Here is a 19,841-nt window from a genome sequence, read left to right as displayed (position 1 = left end):
CTGCTTCCTCCTGACCTTTGGATCTGATGGCTGGAAAGGCCTGGTCATTTTCTGGAATGTTCTCTTCTCTGCCTCACAGACCTGCTCATCTTTTAAGGCAGGGGTCAGCACACTTCTTCTGTAAAGGGCCAGAGAGCACATATGTTCAGCTTCGCAGGCAGACACTGTGGAGACACTTCAGCTCTGCCCGTGTAGCGTGAAAGCCTTCACAGACCAGGTTAAAGCAACGGGTGTGGCCATGTGGCCATCAAACTTTATTTTCAAAACAAGGGGCAGAAATGGCCCTCTGCAGCCCTAGTTGGAGACGCCCCGTTCAGGGCCCCACTCGAATACCAGCTCCCTGGCCCCTTCCACTCATCCCTCTGCCCGCCTCTGTCCCCGGCCCCTCTCCGGGGTCCATTCTGCTCCAAGGCAGGGATGCACCCCACTCTCTTCCACGTGGCACCTTCGTGCCTCAGCTGAGCTGCGTGGCTGACACCCCATTTTAGCTGCTCTAAGGGGTCCCAGTGACTCCCAACCACGTGGCCGATCACGGGAGTTGGAGGTCGCAGGAGAGAGCCTGGAACATTCTCCAGGACCAGGAGTCCATCCTGTACCTGATCGTCCACAGACAAGGACTCTGTAGCTTCCATTGTGGGGTTCGGGCCACAGGCTTGTGCCATTGACACTTAGAGCCACCCACCCCACCAAAGTCAGGTGGTCCATATACCTCTGAGCGGCGTCCTCCCTCCTCCCAGTGAGCCTGGCCCTACATCCCACAAGGAAAGGTGCTCCCAGCTCAGGATGGGTCCCTCGCACCCATCCCACCTGGCATGCGCATCCCTCAGGGCTCAAGCAAGTCATCCCAGGAAGCCCTTCTCTGTTACGTTTCTCAGTTTGCTGCCTGGACAGGCTGTCCACTGTTTTCTGGCTCAGGGCAAAACAAAAGTTTCAGAAGGTGCTTTGAGATCACATAATAGTAAGACGTTTGGGACTCTATGTAAAGAAGTTCACTTGTCTTCTAAGAGAGAAGTGTTAGAATATATACATGTAATAGCAACCCGGGTGTCCATCAGCAGATGAATGGATAAACAAATGTGGTCCATCCATACAGTGGAGTGGTATTCAGCCTTCAAAAGGAAGGAGATTCTGACACACACTACAACATGGATGGACCCAGAGGACGTGATGCTCAGTGAAATAAGCCAGACACAAAAGGACAAATACTGTCTGATTCCACTTATGCGAGGTCCCTAGAGGAGTCACAGCCATAGAGACAGGAAGTAGATGGTGGGGGCCAGGGGCTAGGAGAGGGGAAGGGGGGGTCCGTGTTTCATGGGGACAGAGTTTCAGTTTGGGAAGATGAGAAAGTTCTGGAGATGGATGGTGGGGCTGGTTGCCCGACAATGTGAATGTATTTAATGCCACTGAGCTGTGCACTTAAAAGTACCATTTTAATGGTAAATTTTGTGTTTTCTATTTGACCACAAGTTTTAGAAAATTACACACACACCCCAAACTGAATCCTGCTCTGTCCTCCGCTCCTTGGGTCCCTTCTGGGAAGTGCTGTTAGGGCCTCACGGTGGCACACGTGTTCCCTGCCCAGGTACCGGCCAGCCCAGAAGACGGACAGCCTTGGGGAGAGCGGCTCGCACGGCAGCCTGCACAGCACACCTGAGCATGCCATGGCTGCCCAGAGCCAACACCACCAGCAGTACATCGGTGAGCCCTCCACCCCGGCGCAGGGCCTCCTGGCAAGGCTCTGGGGCCACTCGGCACCACTGGGGCTGGGTTTCGGCACCAGCAGCATCTACAGGGATGCTTTAGACAGTTTTCTTGTATATCACCTTTTCAATTACGTAGAAAGTTCTAGATAAACCTTCTTTGTGGAATCCCTGAGACTTTGGAATAATCAGCATGTTCCTTCCAAATTAATGGATATTAATCCAAAAATAATGGATTAAAGTGACCATGATAAAAATAAGTAAATAAGGGGAATTCCCTGGTGGTCCAGTGGTTAGGACTCCGCACTTCCACCGCAGGAGGCACAGGTTTGATCCCTGATCAGGGAACTAAGGTCCCACAAGCCACGTGGCTCGGCCAAAAAATTAAAATGTAAAATGTACTAAACTGAAAAAAAAATAAGTAAAATGAAATGCCCATCGGAAAGAAGACTGGATGTACTTTCAGCTGAGCCGGGCCCCTCCCTGGGAGAGTCCCTCCCCAGCTGGCACCCTCCCTGCCCCGGAGTGACGGGATACGCTAAAGACACGGGTGGCCTCTGTGTACTTTAGTGTACCTTTGAGCCCCGACTGAACCCTCCCCTGTTGTGTCTTCTGGAGACGCTGTCACCCACCTGGGTGCGTGCCCCCAACACTGGGGGGATGGAGCGCAATGTGTGCCAGGCCAGGGCCCTGTGCGTTGTGCGTCACCGGGAGCTGACGATGTTGTCCCCTCCCTGCACCTGAGAAAACCAAAGCTTAAGAGTTGTGTGGTGTGAGAGGGGCCAGGGCTGTCATGGGGTCACCAACACGTACGGCCGGCGTCCCCAGCCCTGCTGACCTGCCCCCGCGTTCCCCCCCACCCCGCCCCAGATGTGTCCCACGTCTTCCCGGAGTTCCCGGCGCCCGACCTGGGCAGCGTCCTGCTGCAGGAGAACATCACGCTGCACGACTTCAAGGCCCTTCAGCTGGCCTACCGGCGGCACTGCGAGGTGACTGCCCCCCGAACCCCCAAACCCCGAGCCCTGGGGGCTCCGGTGGGCGCCTCGGTCAGCTGCGCAAGGTCAGTGCCAGAGCATCGCTGGGTCTCCCCGCCGGTGACAAGGAGCAGACGGGACTGGCCCCCCCTCCCTCTGGCCAAGGAGTGGATGGAATCTTCCTTCGTTCACTCCCATCCCCTCTCGTGGTCCATCTGAGTTTGGAAAGACCCCTCTGCAGCCCGTATCCTGGCCGCTTGCTTGGCCCATTCTGATGGCAGACATATGGTGTGAGTACAGCGGAGTGTTTATCCAGCCGTGTTTATTCCTAGGCCACTTTAGATGTCGTGATGAACCTCCAGTTCCACTACGTTGAGAAGCTGTGGCTTTCCTTCTGGAATTCTAAAGCCTCCTCCAGCGACGGCCCTGCCTCTCTACCTGCCAGGTACTGCCCGTCAGCCCCCAGACAGGCCTCAGTTTCACGGGGCCTGGGTTTGCCCTGCAGACCGTCTCCTGCTGACACCCACAAATGCACCAGCTTTCCAAGAATCAGCGCTCAGACCCCCTCACGCACGTGTGGTCTTTCCCCTGACTTGGTGTGCGACTCGTATGGCGTGTCCCTTTGTTCGGCGAGGATCTCAGGGGTGACCACGGGGCAGGGAGCTTGCCTGCACCAGGTGGTCCTGCAGCCTCACTCGGCTTATCCCGCGAGGGCAGGCCCTGGGCTGACGGCTCACCTGTGTCCCCCGTGACCCCGTTCCCCGCAGTGACGAGGAGCCGGAGGGCGCCGTCCTCCCCAAGGACAAGCTGGTATCTCTGTGCAAGTGCGACCCCGTGCTCAGGTGGATGAGGACCTGCGACCACATCCTGTACCAGGCACTGGTGGAGATCCTCATCCCAGACGTGCTGCGGCCCGTGCCCAGTAAGCGCCCCTCCCCACACCCCTGCCCGCGACCTCCCCAGAGGAGACTCCCAGAGCGGAGGCCAACCGAGGTCGCGGGACACCCTCAGGGGGGCGGACTGAGTCGGGTTCTAACCCGCTTCCCCAGCTGATCTGACGCTGAGCTCGGCTTCCTCCCAGCACTGTGAGTCTGCAGCATGAAGGGGTGGATTCTTCAGACTTTCTCCAGATCCCAGCGGCCTTGACTGAGGAAGGGAGAGAAAAGGAGATGGTGGCCCTTGATGGCTACACCCGTCTGGGGCTGATGTGGGCCGTGGGGACCCTCCCAAGGCCTCTGCCCCCACCCGCCCTTGTGGCCTCCGGAGGTGGTGACAACACCCGCCACCAGGGGGCGCCCGCCTGCAGGCCCCCTACATAGGGGCTGTCCCTCGGGCCCCCAGGACCCTGAGGGCGCGAGTCCAGACCCTGTGAGGGCGAGGAGGCCGGGTGCTGAGCCTCCCTCTTCCCGAATGGCTGCCTGTAAACATCCGTGCCTGTTAGCACTGGGGAACCTCCGTCTTTTTGATGACCTGGTCTGCTGCTCTTTTTTTTTGCCAGAAAATGGGAAACAGCAAAACCGTTGCAGTTGTCCTTTGGCCTTGCCTGCCTGGAAACTGTTCAGTGTAGTGTGCTTTTAGAGTCTCTGTGTATTAAGGTTTGAGATTGGGGAGTATTTCCTTTTATAACACTAGGGATGGTTTTCTTTTTTCAAAAAAATGTATTTCTTATTGCAAGCCATCTCAGAATAAATTTGGAAGTTGGTAGAATATGTTGACATGCATGTGTGTGTATCAGGGTCTCCCCCCCTCCACTCAACCCAGTGACATTGGCGTGGGTCCGTCTCCGGGGGGCGATCCTGGGCACTGTGGCCCCATCCCCTCTATGCCAGGAGCCGCCCCAGTGTGACAACCATGATGTCCCCAAACATGGCCCAGTGTCCCCTGGGGTCAGGATCACCCCAGGTGAGAACTGCCAGCATAGACGGGTAGATGAGCAGAGATCAGCGGCGCTGGCCCTAATTCCTCCGTCACTAAGTGCCCTAAATTCTCACCATCTCTTCTCCTCTGTGTTGCTTGTTCTCAGTGGGTGGTCATTTCCACAGCATGTGCATCTCTTACACGTGATCTGATTCTGACAGGCAAGACTGCCTTTCTCACAGTTAATACTCGTGTCCCCCAGGTACCCTGACACAGGCCATCCGCAATTTTGCCAAGAGCTTGGAAGGCTGGTTGACGAATGCCATGAGTGATTTCCCACAGCAGGTCATCCAGACCAAGGTAACAGTCGGTTGGGGTCTGGGTCTCCAGACCACGCTGGGGGGTGGGGGAGGGGAGGGCAGAGGCTACAGCCTGGGGCCCCCTCGGGCCCCGCTGTGCTGTGAAGGGAGGGGGCTCCTGTCCCTCTGCCCCCAGGGAACTTGAGGACCGCTGGGCCCCAGAGAAAGGGGGCTGCTGCTGTGTGTCCTGAGGGTAAGTGGTCCTTCCAGGAAGGCCCAGGGCTGCTGCTGGTGGAGGACAGGTGCTGGCTGGGAGCGCCCGACAGCAGATGTCTTTGCTGTGATACTTTTGGGTTGATTCAGAGCAGATCGAGTGTTGCTCTGCTCATCATAGGAGGGGGATTTAATCTCCTTGTGGTCACCCTTACTGCTCGCGTCTCGGCCACAGATCAGAATGTAAAACATGGCCATGAGGCCTACTTGTGGAAAAGAGGTGATCCCGTTCCCTTCTCGAGAGCATTCTTACGGCCTCAGACAGGCAAGGCCAGATCTCGGCATCCCGCCTGCCTGCTCCCCACAAGCTGGAGTTGACTGGTTAGGCCAGTGAGTCTAAAACGTCGGGATGCTTAGGAATCGCCTGGGTAGCTGTTCAGAACTGCAGATTTCCAGGCCACACCCCACAACGTCTGATCCAGTGGTGCCTGGGAATTGGTATTTTTACCGTCCCTCCCAGAGAGCCAGAGGAATCCTAGAAGCCAGGGCCTGGCCATGCTGTCCTGAATTCCATCTCACCCGTGCTGTGGCGTCTGCTGTAGATGCCACTCCATGCATTGGTGACGCCTGTCTGATTCTCCATTTTGGGGTCTCTGAGACTGTCCGGAGGGCGGGTCCCTCTCCCCTGCCAGAACAGCTCTCTCTTGGTCCCTCCGCCGCCATGCCTCTGAGAAGGGAGACAGGCTTAGCCTCACACCTTCCTGGGCCCCAGGTCGGCGTGGTCGGCGCCTTCGCGCAGACCCTGCGGCGCTACACGTCGCTCAACCACCTGGCGCAGGCAGCCCGGGCAGTGCTGCAGAACACGGCGCAGATCAGCCAGATGCTCAGCGACCTCAACCGCGTGGACTTCGCCAACGTGCAGGTGACTCTCCTGCGCACCTCCCCGCGGCCTGGGACCAGGGCACGCGGACCCGGCTTCCACCCGCTAGAAAAATGCGCAGACCCACCAAACTCAGCCTACTGCAAAACCAGCCCCACACCCGGGCCCGGCTCACGTTTCTGTTGCATGAAAAGGGTCGGGGTTGAAGCGCCCACAGTCATCAGGGACCCCCGGGCTCCACTGCGTGATCGTCCCCCTGGCCTTCAGGCTCTGGGACGACACCTTGGTCCGTTTTCATTAAAAATTTGCCTTCCCACTGCCATGTTCACGGCTCTCTCCTCTGGGCTTAGGAAAGCGCAGCTGCCATCAGGGGAGTCCTGCTGCTTTGTTTACGTCTAGTGTAGGCCCTGAGTTTATCCACCGAATAAACAAAAACACACACACAGAGGAGTGGCCACTTAGAAATAACACAACGCGAAGATGTGGTACAGCCTGGGCCTAGGATGCAGGGAGCCTGGATTTAGGCCCTTGGAAGCCGGGCAGGTTCCCTCTGGATGGCCATCCGTCTCTGCCCCGTGAAGCGGGTGCCGAGCTCACAGTTGGAAAAGGTCAAGAGCAGCAGGTGTCTGTGCTTGTGTGTGTCCGGCCTAGGGCCGCACCCGGGAGACATCGCTGTCCCTCCGTCCTGACCCAGCCCTCGCCTGCCCGCGCCCTACAGGAGCAGGCCTCTTGGGTGTGCCAGTGCGAGGAGGCCGTGGTGCAGCGGCTGGAGCAGGACTTCAAGCTGACCCTGCAGCAGCAGAGCTCCCTGGACCAGTGGGCCAGCTGGCTGGACAACGTAGTCACGCAGGTCCTGAAGCAGCACGCGGGCAGCCCCAGCTTCCCGAAGGCTGCGCGGCAGTTCCTGCTGAAATGGTCCTTCTACAGGTAGGCGTGCCCTCGATCTCCCAGAGAGCTCCAGGCCTGGGAGGGAGGCCAAGGCCCAGAGACGCAGACCAGCCTGTGGGCCTCACTCCTGGGGGCTCCCGGGGCAGGCCCAGAGCCCCCTGGGGCCTAAAACTGGGTTACAAAGGCTTCTGCAGACAGAAACCGTCACCTCGGGCCCACCTGCTGGAGAGACACGGCAGCTCAAGCACGAGCCTTTGTTTCTGCCCCCAGAGCATCCCCACGGAGTGAGGTAAAGGAAGAATCTAGAGAGAACAGGAGCGCAGGTGGTGGCAGATGGGAGATAAGAACCAGGTGGGGAATCGCGGTGCGAGGGGCCAGCTAGGACAGCAACAGGATGAAAACAGGATGCGACGTGAGCCTTTATCCCCTCACTGCCAAGTGCAAGCAGGGGGCAGGGACGGGCGTCAACTCCCCACAGGATGGTTCTGGGCGAGGGTTAGGTGGACATGTTTTAAAACAATGTGTAACTGTATTATAGTGAATTAGGTGTGTGTGTGTGTGTGAATGTAAGGAGATTTATTTCAGGGAACGGGCAGGCGTGATCGCGGGGCCAGCACGTCCGAAGTCCGTAGCAGGGACTGGCGGGCTGGACGCTCAAGCCGGGGAGCAGATGCTGCTGTCCGCAGGCGGGGACCCCTTTCTCCTCCGGGAAACCTCAGTTTTGCTCCCAAGGCCCCTCTGCTGACTAGGTGAGGCCCACCCCCAGTGTGGAGGCTGAGCTTCTCCACCTCAAGTCGAGGGATGGTGGACGGGAACCATGGCGACGCCTAGACTAATGTTTCACTGAATCACTGCCCATCACTGACACAGAAGACTAACCGTCACAGAAAGTAAACATGAGAGAGAAAAACATATGGAGAAAGAAAAAAAAACGTGAGAAAGAGAACCCATGAAAGAAAACCAAGAGAGAAAGAAAAAGACATGAAAGGATCAATCCCGGCAGTTTACTATCCAGCTGATAGGAATTTTTTTTTTTTAAGAGAGAGAAAACGGAGGGAAAGAAAATAATAACTAAGGGCTCAAGTTTCCGCGAGCTGCCGGGTTCCCCGCCCAGTGGATGAGCTTCCAAGCCTCACTGTGACATTCAGACACCTAGGATAAGAGAAGATCATAAAGGCTTCCAGGGAGAAAACAGCAGGTCACACTGCAGGCCAGGAACCAGAGCAGCATCAGACTTGGGTGCGGCCATGCAGGGCCCAGGAGGCAGGGGAGCCGTGTAGTCAGGATGCCGAGGGAAAGCTGTTCCCACGCTGCACTTCTCACCTGGGCGAACGGGAGTGGTGAACCCTGCCCGGCCCGGAAAACGTGGGCTGTGCTCACCCAGAGAAGCCCTGCGGCAGAGTTCCGGTCCCAATCAGCGATAAACACGTGGAAGTGGAGCGTTTTGCTAAACGGAGGCAATCAGCTGTTGTCTGCCTGCAGGCCGTGCAGGACAGCCCGCCAGCCAGCTGTGGCCCGGGGCTCAGGTCGCTGTCCACCTGGCTGTGCAGATAAATGTTATTGGCATGAGGCCAGGCCCATTCGTGTACAGATCCTTAGCAGCGTTGAGCAGTGACGAGCAGAAGACTACTGTCTGGCTCTTAACGGAGAGTTTCCTGACCCCTCGGCCAGCTGCTGGCCCAGTCACTCCCTGTCCCCGGCGCCGTCCTCATGCTCTGCCCTGGCCTGCTGGCCTCAGGGCCTCTGCACTGCCCTCCCCTGCCTGGAGCCTCCTTCCCCAGGGAGCCCTGTGGCCCGATCATCCTCAGAGAAGCCTGTAGACCTCCCGAGTGAAATAGCATTCCCCTTCTCGTCCTCTGTCCCCTGCGCCTGGATTTTCTTCCATTGCCTGTCACCCTGTTCTCTGTTTGCTTGTCTGTTGCCTGTCTCCTCAACAATCACCCGTGTCTCCTCAAGAGCCGGGACGTCGCCCTTGTTCACTGCCGCTTCTCAGCATCCGAATGTTGAGTGATGAATGAACAAGAAAGGGATTGTAAGCCTGATTGACCACGTGGCTCAGCTGTGGACTTACACCCCATCACCACAGAGGGAACAGGATTTCGTCAAAAAGTGCGATAAAGCAACACTGGGGTGATGGGGGGAAGGGAGTCGGAGTCGGTGGCTGCAGAGAAAGCCGCTGGGGACTCAGCCCCCGCCCCCGTGGCCGGAAGTCGTGACCTGAGGAATTGGGACTGGCAGGGTGACCCCGTGACTTACACTGCAGAGATGAGAACCCAGCCGAGGCTTGAAAGTGGCTGTGCCCTCCGTGCGAGGGGGCTGCTTTTCTCTGTAACGACGGAGGCTCCACCTGACTCCAGCTTGTTGAGTTTAAGGGACTTGTCTCTGTAGCGTCCACCAGCAAATGGACAGCGGTGGGCAGGGGCTGGGTGAGCTGACGGCTGGGCTCGAGTCCAGCTTCTCCCAGTGGAGTTTCACTGATGTTCCCACTGCAGAAAGTCGCAAGCCCGTTTGGAGAACCCAAAACATACCAAGGTGGCCATGGAGACGGTTCAGAAAAGCCTCTCGAGCCAAAGCTTCAAACCAGACACTGAGGCTTGGGGGGTGCCGGGTACCAGTGCCCGATCCAGGGGGTCCTTCAGGGAAGGGTGCCGGGTACCCCTCTGGGTGGGCACAGAGAGGGAGGGTGACTCGAAGCATTCGGGCCTGGGGGTCTCCTGTTAGAGCGGCAGCAGCACAGACCACATTTTAACACTTTGAAATGCGAGCAGCTTCGTTCCAGGCCTGTGTTATCGGCAGCAGCATGAAAACCAAGCACCGCTTCCAGACGTGGGGAAGGGAGGGTGGGAGGGGGTGAGGGGCCCCTTCCCAGGGACCCGTGGTCTGTGTTCACTCGCTTACCTTTAGGGGGTCAGCCATACAGAGCCAAAGGAGCTTCTGAGCAGAAAACACATCCCGAACCCCGAGCCTGTTCCCTGTGCCCACTTACGCGGCCTTTGTGTTCATTCTTTGTGAACGTTCTTCAGGTGACCTTTGCTTCCTAACGTGCTCATTTGGACACAGGCAGGCACCACCCGGGTCCCCTCCTTGGTTGCCCTTCCAGGGCATCTCGAAGCCACAGCCGGCTGGAGCCAGCTCTCCTTTGCCACTGCTGAACCAAAGTGCCGTCAGAGCGTGTCTGCACACTGGCCTGGGAAGATGCAAGAAGAATCAAGTAAACTGATTTGTTGTCGCCTGTCTTTGCTGACTTGCCCGCATGCCCCATTGCTAACACGCAAGCAGCAGCAGTTTCAACCTGTTAAAAGATAAACTGAGGCTCGTTAAATTTTCAAAAGATTCTTTGAGGGACCTCCCTGGTGGTGCAGCGGTTAAGAATCCACCTGCCAATGCAGGGGACACGGGTTCAAGCCCTGCTCCAGGAAGATCCCATATGCCGTGGAGCAACGAAGCCCGTGCGCCACAACTACTGAGCCCGCTCTCCAGAGCCTGCGAGCCACAACTACTGAGCCCGTGCGCCTAGAGCCTGTGCTCCGCAGCAAGAGACGCCACCTCAGTGAGAAGCCTGAGCACCGACTGCAACGAAGACCCAACGCAGCCAAAAATAAATAAATAAATAAAAAGGTTATTTGAGCAAACATTGCTTTGAAAGCCAAAGTCATTAACAGACTCCGCGGACAGGAGCCAGGGGAGAGGTGTTTACACAGATGGAAATGATTTGATGGCTGCAGCTTGGGTGCTCTGACTGATCTCGCCAGGTTCTGGATGCTTGGACTCCAGGGCGGCAGGGCCACCCCGGGGCGACGCCCCGTGGTTCCTCTCCTGTCTTATCCCTTCCTGTTTCTTTTCTCGCTACCACAGCGATTAGACGTCACTGAGGGTAGGTGAGTTCTGAGCTGGAGTGTCCAGGTGTTTGGGGCCACGTGGCAGTGCACGTATAGGCCAGGGTTTTTGGTCGGGTACCACGTTAAATAACTCCTTTAGATCAGCGCTCGCTTTCTCTGGAAAGAATCAGATAGTAGATCTTTTTGAGGGATAAAGTTTTCCAGGCACACAGCACATCAACGACAGGCACAGCCAATAAAACTTTATTAATGGACGCTGCAGTGTGAATTTCAGGTACTTTCCATGTGTCGTGAAATACAGTTCTTTTGACTTTTTTTGCCAACCATTCAAAACTGTAAAAACCATTCCTGGCTGGCAGGCTGGATCTGGTCTGGCTTGGGCCGCAGTTTGCCAACCCCTGCTTTGGATGAAAGAGGCAAAGGTGCCCTGAACTTGAATCTTGTTTTTAGGCGCCTACAACTGCTGGCTAAGGATGGGGAGGGTGGGAAAGGCTGTGGGGTGGTCTGGGAGGCTGGCAGGCCCCTCACAGGCCAGCTTGGGGCTGGAGGGGAGCCTGGCGTCCCGGAGGTGCCAGCCCGTGTCTGCCACCTCAGCTCCATGGTGATCCGCGACCTCACGCTGCGCAGCGCTGCCAGCTTTGGCTCCTTCCACCTCATCCGGCTGCTCTACGACGAGTACATGTTCTACCTGGTGGAGCACCGCGTCGCCGAGGCCACTGGGGAGACGCCCATTGCCGTGATGGGAGAGGTGAGCGCCCCCGGGATGAGAGGGCCGGCCTTGGGGCCCAAGAGAACACACTCGTGGGGGGCAGGCGGCGGGTGGGAAAAAGCTCGCCTGCCCAAACAGGACAGACCCTGGCTCCTCCGTCCCCTACTTACGTGGCCCAGGCAGGATTTCTGCCTCATTGTGGTAAAATACACAGAAAGTAAAATTTACCTTTTTAACCATCTCAGAGGAAACAATTCAGTGGCATTTAGTACATTCACAGCGTTGTGAAACCACCACCTATCTTGTTCCAGAACATTCCATCACCCCAAAAGAAAGCCCCACCCCCTTGGCAGTAAACCCCCCAACCCCTGGCAACCAGGAACCCACTCTCTGTCTCTGTGGATCGGCCTGTTCTGGCCGTTTCCCATCAATGGAATCACACCCTGTGTGTCCTTCTGTGTCTGGCTTCTCTCACTGAGCATCGTGTTCTCAGGGTCCGTCCACGTGGTAGCGAGTGTCGGTGCTTCTGTCCTTCTTATGGCGAAACACTGTTTGATTGCACAGATGTGCACCACTTTGCTGATCTGTTGATAGATGGGCTGTTTCCACCTTTTGGCTGGTGTGAATCGTGCTGCTGTGAGCATTCATGTACACATTTTGTTTGAACACCTGTCTCCATTCTTTGGGGTATAGCCCGAGGAGCAGAATTGCTGGGTCATGACAGGGTTGTTTCAAGGAAGAAATGAGGCGACACTTGTAGAGCTTTTAGTACGTGATAAGCCCGTGATAAATAGCGGCTCTTCCTTCACTGACCACTCAGAGGCCACAGCCCTCCAGCGGCTCCCAGCAGGGCCCTGGAAAGTGTTAGAGGGGCCACACCCAGACACCCAGCAGCCTCAGGGCCGCTTCTCACGGCAGAAGCCCTCTCACTTACAAAGCAAAAGTCCGATTCCTCTGTGGACGAGAACATTGCTAACCTTCCCCAGCACCTGCTCTGCGGAGGGCCCTCACTCCGGGCTTCTCTCTTTCAGTTCAACGATCTTGCCTCCCTGTCGCTGACACTGCTCGACAAAGGTGGGTGTGTCTGGGCTTTCCCTCCTGTCCTGGGCCTGGTGGCGATCAGGGCGGCCCCTGGGGCGGGGACACTGGACAGCAGCCCACTGGGGGCTCAGAGCAGAGGGGCCCCTCCTGCTGGATTACGTTTAGTCCTGCTCCCTGGGTCCCTGCACACCAGGCCCCTCAGGGCAGGGCCACGGCCAGGACTGGTGCCGGGGCGGGGGCTGGCTGGGTGAGGGCCTCCTGCGGCCACGTCCAGAGGGGGAGCAGGGCAGGCGGGCCAGAGAGTGCCCCCGCCTGGGGGCCCATCCCCTGCGGCCCAACCGCCAAGGGCGACGCTGCCGGCAGCACGGCCCAGGCACGTGGGCATTGGTCGTGGGGAGGAAGGCCTCCAGGTTGACTGGGTCAACCCAGGCCCAGGCGGAGGCAGTGCCCTGCCCTGGCCCCTTCGCGCCCCCTGAAGATGTGCCCCGCGCCCCACCCCGCCTCCACAGATGACCTCAGCGAGGACCGTGGAGGCAGCGAGGCCCGTTCGGAGGCCCGAGGCCGGGGCGAGCCCCTGGTGAAGCGGGAGCGCAGCGACCCCAACCACCCGCTGCAGGGCGTCTAGCTGGGCCGCGCTGCCCCGGCTCCAGGTCCCAGAGCTCCGCCGCGGTAGTGCCTCCTGGATGAAGTGACCTTTACTCTGAGTGCCGGGGCCCCCGGGCCAGGGCGCCCTTAAAGGACACACTCTCCCGCAAGAGGAAAACCGTTGCGCGCACGGCCGAGGCTCAGATGGGGCGCCCAGACCCCTTTTCCTTCTTCTGAATGTTCTTTCCCCCACCACAAACATCCGCCTCCAGAGCTGGAAGGGGCTGTGCTGAGCGAGTCGCTACCTCCACTTTGGGCATCTCCCCCTGCCAGCTGGCTCCGATTTTCACCCTGATTTGAAAAAACTCTGGCGGGTCCCGGGGAGGAAGGGATGTCCCACAGCCGTTGGGCAGCGCCAAGCTGGCCATGTCCCTGCAGCCCCCCTCAGGCCCTGTGGTGGGGAGAGGCCATCTCAGTCCTCTCCCCGTGGCCTCCTGCCCTGCCGGCCGCCAGGCGCCCCGTCTCTAGACCCCAAAGGGATCAGAAGCAACCGCCAATTGCGTCCCCGGACGGCGCGCATCCCACGGCCCCACATGGCTCAAAGAACAAGTCACCGAAGCAGGCCCGCTCATGCCAAGACATGGCGGAGCCTTTCAAAATCAAACCCAGAAGCTTGATCAGCAACCAGAAGGACTGGGGATCTGTCCAGGTTCACAGCCAACGTCAAGTTAAACTGTGAGGTCTGGAATGAGTTTGTTCCAAGGGGGCCGGGAGGTCAGGGTCTCCGCTGCGCCTTCCGAGGGCAGCCATCCTGCCAAGTCTGTGCACGAACAGCCGTGCCTGAGCCCCGCTCCACAGAACCTTCCAGAATGTCTGCCTTTGAAGTAGTGATCCCAGAGCACTGTGACCCCGGTAGGTCCCATCTTGAACTGCTCAGGGTCCAAACTCTTCTCTGGGGACAAACGAATCCCAAGGGCTGTCCCAGCCCTGACCTCGAAACTCTCCGGATCTGTGTCCCTCGTAACATGTTGCACCAGTAAGCCCTGTGCCAGAGTTCTGCTCCCGAAGCAGCTGCAAAGAAGAAAGACAAACCTCTGGTCTAAGCAGCATCGGCTTCTCAAATGCAATAATTTCTCCTTTTGGAAATATGTTCATACAAATAGTTTTGTGCTCTGTTATTAGAACATTCCTTATGAATGTGTATATCGCAGTATATTCAGTCCCCCATGTTGTTTTCTCATTCATGCAGAAGGTACTAATGTAAACTCACGAGGCCTTTAAAAACCCTACTTCTCGACAAGCAGGAGCGCTGTGCATCCCTGGCACCCGCAGGTGCCTGGGGAGAGCAGCAGGGAAGGACGAGAAATCTCATTTTAAGAAACCAAAAGCCCGTCATGATCACAACGTGCGTGTGGTCTTAAAGTTGCAGACTCAGATGAACTCAGACAGAAGGAATGTCTCTAAAGCTACATCTCCTTTCCTGGGAGACGTTCAAGCTCACGGCTCTTGGATTGTGATGCCTGCCTTTTCTTCCACATTTCTGCCTTACGCTCTGTCTAGTCCTTTGCCGGATTCTGCGAGGAGGAATATAAATGACAGTAAAGACACCAGCCTTCCGAGCCCGTTCTCGTTTCCCGTTGCAATAAACACACTGAACATGCCCGTTGTGGGTCACAATCCACACTCCAGCCTTTGTCCCGCCGCCCACTCCAGTGGCCTTGGAGGACGCAGCCCTCCCTCCCACACTCCCCTGGCCCTGGCACAGCCAGCCTGGCCAGACCTGGGCCACACGAGCCCAGGAAGGGAGGGCTGCGGTGCTTTCCTCCGGCTCTCTGGGGAATGTTACACAAGGAGCATTTAGCAAGGCCAGAGAGGGCAAGAAAACAACTCTCAGCCCAGGATGGGCGAGACTGTTTGTAAACAGACTAAACTGGTTCAGACGCAGAATAAATCCACGCTCCGGCTGCTGACACAGCCCACTGGTTGTTTACGGGGTTTATCTGGTAAAGCGGTGGGGCCCGAACTTCAGAACCCCCTAAGAATCAGGGCGTGAGCTTCTTCTGAAATCGCCAGTTCCTGGGCCCCATCCCCAGAGAGCCTGGTTCGTGGGCTTAAGGTGCGGGCCGGGCATCCATACTGTTGTGACCACCCACTCTGGGGGACCGTGACACAGGGGATTATAGGACTTTGAAGAAACCCTGCAGAGGAGAGCGATGTGCTCAGGAAGGGCCCACAGGTGGGAGGATGTTCCAGAAACGTGGACGCAGTTCCCTGTTAGTCGTCCATAAAAGCTGCTTCTCAGGGGCCAGGCTGGTGCCCCGTGTGCCGCCAGAGATGCTCAGCCTTGGCCCCAGCCCAGGCCCCTCTGTCCGGGGTGGAGGCCCTGGGGACCCCAGGTGACACTAAAATCATCCATCGCTATCCCAGGCTGGGAACTCCAGGGCCTGCGCTTGGCTTAAGGCTCTGCTGCCACCATCTTGAAATTCTCAAAGAGCTTTCCACCAAAGGGCCCATGCTTTAATTTTGCACTGGGCCCCACAAATACTGTGGCCAGTCCTGGGGAGGAGCCCTCAGGACGCAAAAACGCAGCCTCCCCTCAGCCGGGTGGCCAGGCCCTGATTCCAGGCCGACCTCTGCCAGGCTCTGAGAACCCAGCGGAACCCAGACTCGTCCCTACGCTCCCGTGGTTCACGATTTCAGCCCGAGGCCCTCTGAGCAGCACCAGCTCTTGCGGGGAGCAGGAGCCGCCCCCCAATCTTCCCCCTTGGAGATCCCGGCCCGGGGCCAGGCGGCAGGGTCCCTGGGAGGGGAGAGCACCTTAGGACCTGGGTGGCTGGCGAGGCTCTTGAGCACAGGAGATGCCCACGTGATTCCTGCCTCAGGAGCTGGAGAGGAGATGAGGAGGGGAGGGGAGGCTGCCAAAGGCCCGTGGGCCATCGAGTCCCTCGGGTGCCCCGTTGGGTAGGTTTCTGGGGCACAGGCACAGCGAAAGGGGGGCCCAGTTCTACCAAGAGCCTCCAGGAGGTCCTGACCAATCACAGTGGCTTCTCGCCACTGTGGTCCATTCTTCTCTTCTTTTTGACAGTCTTCCAAGGTTGGTGTTAACCCCGTCCACCATTGTGCACATGGGGAAAATGAGGCTGCTGGCTGAAATGCAAGCAGGATGGCTGGAGCCCTGGCAGCCATCTTGGACCTCAAGGTGGACATCATAAAATAAGGATGGCAAAGCAATGAGACAGAAGGAACCTGGGTTCCTGGTGATCATTATAACCCTAATGGCCACGAGTCAGAGTTCAATAAGCCACAGTTTGGGAGGGTTGCAGGGGGACCCAGAGGCATTCTAGCCTCCAAGAACTCTCTGGTAGCAAGAACTCTGAAGTGAGATGCGAGGTGTGCATGTGTGTGCGTGTGCACGCACGCACACACACACACACACACACACACACACACACACATCAGCTGCAGGAATACTAAGTAAGAAGGGAGAGATTCTCCCTGGCTGGGAGTGTCACCCCCACCCCAGTTTTCCTCCCACTTCTCTAGCTGCCCCCCCACCCCCTGCACCTGGGTCCTGCTCCTTCCACACCCTCCATGACCTCATCCACGTGCTGCTGACTTGCTCCACGGCTGCCCGCCCACCACGGCTCAGGTTTGTGGGTGCCTCGCCCTTCAAAGGGCAAGACAGGAGCTCAGCATCTGACGATCCAGACCTCCTGCCTGTACTCCCATCCCACTGCCCGAGCCAGAAACCCAGGGCCACCTGCATGCCCTCCGTCCCTCCTTCCTCCTCCAGACTGCCCCTAACATGGCCACTGGTTCCTTCCTCCTGGCCACTCCCTGAGACCTCCCCACCTGGAGATGCAGCAGGGCAGCTGGGCTTGGACACTAGCTGTGCCCTCAGGTAAATTACTTAGATCAGTTTCCCCATCTGGGAAAAAAGGGTAGTGAAAACTCCTACCTCACAGTGTTGTTGTGAGATTTAAATAATTTATAGAAAGTACTGGAGTAAGCATTCAACAATTGTTTCTCAACCTTGGCACCTTTGGCATTTGGGGTTGGCTAAGTCTTTGGGTTGGAGGGGGGCCATTCTGGACACTGGGGGTCGTTGAGCAGCATCCCTGGCCCACTAGCACCACACCCCCAGTGGCGAAAACCATAAATATCTCCAGATACTGATTGCCAAGTGTCCCCTGCCCCCGGGTGAGAACCACCCGGTAATAGCATTCTCATTATTATCAGTTCTCTGCATCTTTCACACCTTGGCAGCCATATCACTTGTCACTCGTCTTTTCCTCCCGTGACCCACTTGCTGCTCTGACTTTTTTTTTTTTTAAGATAGCATGATCTTTTTTAAAAAATATTTATTTATTTGGCTGCACTTTAGTTGCGGCATGCGGGGTCTTTAGTTGCAGTGTGCGGGACCGAACCCCGGTCCCCTGCAATGAGAGTGTGGAGTCTTAACCGCTGGACCACCAGGGAAGTCCCTGCTCTGACTTCTTGCTCCTGGAACTCACCCCAGTGTCTCATTTCAGGCTCTTTCACCTTCATTGCTCTTCCCACCTAAACTCCACTCCACACACACACAACCCTTCCTCTTTAGCATTCATCTTAACTGACACCTCCTCCAGGAAGCCTTCCTGGAAGATCCCCAGCTAGATTAGGATGGATCCCTTCTACCCCGTATTTCCTGCACTATACTTTATTGTGATTGTTGGCAAATCTCTTTCCCATGAGCTCTGAGGGTGAGTAGCTCTGATCTGCCTTGCTCAATACTGTATTTCCCAAATCTTGCACAGATAAAATCAAATTCATTCAGGAGGCCACCACCACCATTTTTTGATATAATCGAAGCTGGGCTTTAGAAAGACATTCTGGCGCGCGGATCACACACGAAGAAAATGGAAGCAAGGGTCACTAGGTACTTGTGAAGATGGTACAGGCCGGCGGGGGGTCAAAGTGTTGCAGTGCAGATGAAGGCAGGGGACCAGAGGCAAGAGGGCTGCTAGAGCAGCAGGCCAAGCGGCTATGACATCAAGTCGGTGGATTTGACCCGTTTTCTTTGTAATGGACCAAGCTCGAAATAGAAAAGATCAGGAGTGTCAGTGTAATTAGCAAAGATAACTATGGCTTTGTAACGTCTCAGTATACGTTATACGATGTGTGTGTACATACACATACAGGATTGGGCTGCATGTAAAGTGTACTGAACATACATACGTATTGAAAGCCACAGTCCTAGAGACTAGTTCTCACCTGTGCTGAGGTCATGGATCCCTTTGAGGATCCTCTGTGATGGACGCCTGTGGGGTTTTGCTACCGAGCATCTATCTGTTCCACCTTCTTTGGACATAACACTCCGATTCCTTCTGGGCAGTGACCCTTCTTCCCACCGTTTGAAACACCATCTGTAAGTGGGCGCTTGCACACACTGAAGGAGGCTGCTCCTGGCCGAGGGGACGGAGGGGACGGGCTTGACATGTGAGGTGACCCAGGGTGAGCTGGGAGGGAGACAGGGAGGGCTTCCTAGATCTTGGCGGGGACTGGGGGTTGCATCCCGGGAGTGATGGCCCATGACTTCAAAATGGACGTCAAACTTCCCTCTGTCAGCCCTCTTCTGTACAACTGTCCACTGGACCCCTCCACCTAAAGGCTCTTGCTCAGTGAATAACTGACCGGAGCATAAAGTGGATAGAGTCGGGGAAAGCAGGAGGGGGCAGGGATTAATAACGTGCCCTGCCATGCTGGACGCATCTGACACCTCCTCCTCAGAATCTGAATTGTGAGCTGAATATAAGACTGAAAGCGCTTGAGGTTTGAGCATTCTCGGGGGTGACCCACCGATTCCCAAGACCCACTGGAGCTGCCCAGTTTCTTCTCTTTTCTCTCTGATCTCAGGAGCATGCTCCTCACTTTCCAGCAAATTTTCCACTTGCTCACATTTGACACGGATGTTTTGGGGGGTTTGCAAGCAGTCTCCAAACCGATACACCCTCAGTACCCATGAGTTTTGTAGGCAGTTTCAGAAGGGATTCTCAGGCCCCCCTGAAGCCCTCCCAGGATAAAGAGCCCCTGTTTTGGACGTGGCGCATGCCTAGTGCTGGGAGTGTAATCAGAGCAGCCAGCAACTACCTGACCTGTTTCCCAGAAGATGCCAGGCCTCAGCTGGGGCAAAGCCTTTGAGTTTCTGCAAGTTTATTTACTTAGAAGGAACTGAACTGCCTTTTCATCCTAGAGCCCAGTTTTGATTTCATTCCCAATCCTCTGCTGCTCCCCTGTGGTCACTATGTGACACAGCCTCTTCCTTTTTACCCGGGGAAACCAGCCAGCTCGGAATTATGCCTAGAATGGAGGCTGTTTTGTTTACTAAAATTGCAGTCATGCATGGAAAGACCACAAGCAATGGAGTGCAAGAGCTAGCTGCCTCTTTTCTCCGTCTGCCTCTCCTCTTCCTCAACTATTCCCTATTTATTTATCTCCCCACAAGATATTCAATAACTACAAAGGGAAAAGTATCAGTGGTAAACTGGCCGACACCAGTGATCTGAGTTGTAAATGGTACAAATCGACATCAGGTGCCTCCTGATAGGTTAATCCATGTTATTTGCACCAAAACTTCATCACCTGAATTTAATCAGGAGGAAACAGTCAACAGACCCAAAATGAAAGGGTATTCTGCAAAATAGTTGAGCAGCATGCCTCACCAGTGTCATGGTGAAGGAAAAATAAGAGGAATTAATCCAGACTAAATGAAACTGAGGAGTGATGACATCTAAATGCAACAAGGAATCCTGGACCGGATCCTGGAACAGGAACAAAACACTGGCAGTCAGCAGATGAGACCTGAATAGGTTTT

General features: G+C 56.4%; 1 protein-coding gene across 1 annotated transcript in view; it reads left to right on the top strand.

Annotated features, from left to right (window-relative positions):
* RFX2 (regulatory factor X2) overlaps positions 1 to 13,028 on the top strand; it is a gene marked incomplete at both ends in the record, with an annotated part of 44,865 nt that extends 31,837 nt beyond the window's left edge. The window contains 10 exon segments of the mRNA XM_079701474.1: positions 1,586 to 1,701; positions 2,574 to 2,692; positions 3,010 to 3,122; positions 3,445 to 3,599; positions 4,797 to 4,894; positions 5,819 to 5,968; positions 6,645 to 6,853; positions 11,248 to 11,401; positions 12,394 to 12,436; positions 12,913 to 13,028. Coding sequence (XP_079557600.1) covers positions 1,586 to 1,701; positions 2,574 to 2,692; positions 3,010 to 3,122; positions 3,445 to 3,599; positions 4,797 to 4,894; positions 5,819 to 5,968; positions 6,645 to 6,853; positions 11,248 to 11,401; positions 12,394 to 12,436; positions 12,913 to 13,028 — 1,273 coding nt within the window.
* Between the last annotated feature and the right edge of the window lie 6,813 nt (positions 13,029 to 19,841).

Source organism: Hyperoodon ampullatus, assembly GCF_949752795.1.
Source record: "Hyperoodon ampullatus genome assembly, chromosome: 4".
Lineage (NCBI taxonomy): Eukaryota > Metazoa > Chordata > Mammalia > Artiodactyla > Ziphiidae > Hyperoodon > Hyperoodon ampullatus.
The sequence above is the reverse complement of the archived record's forward strand: the minus strand, read 5'-3'. Positions and strand labels throughout refer to the sequence as shown.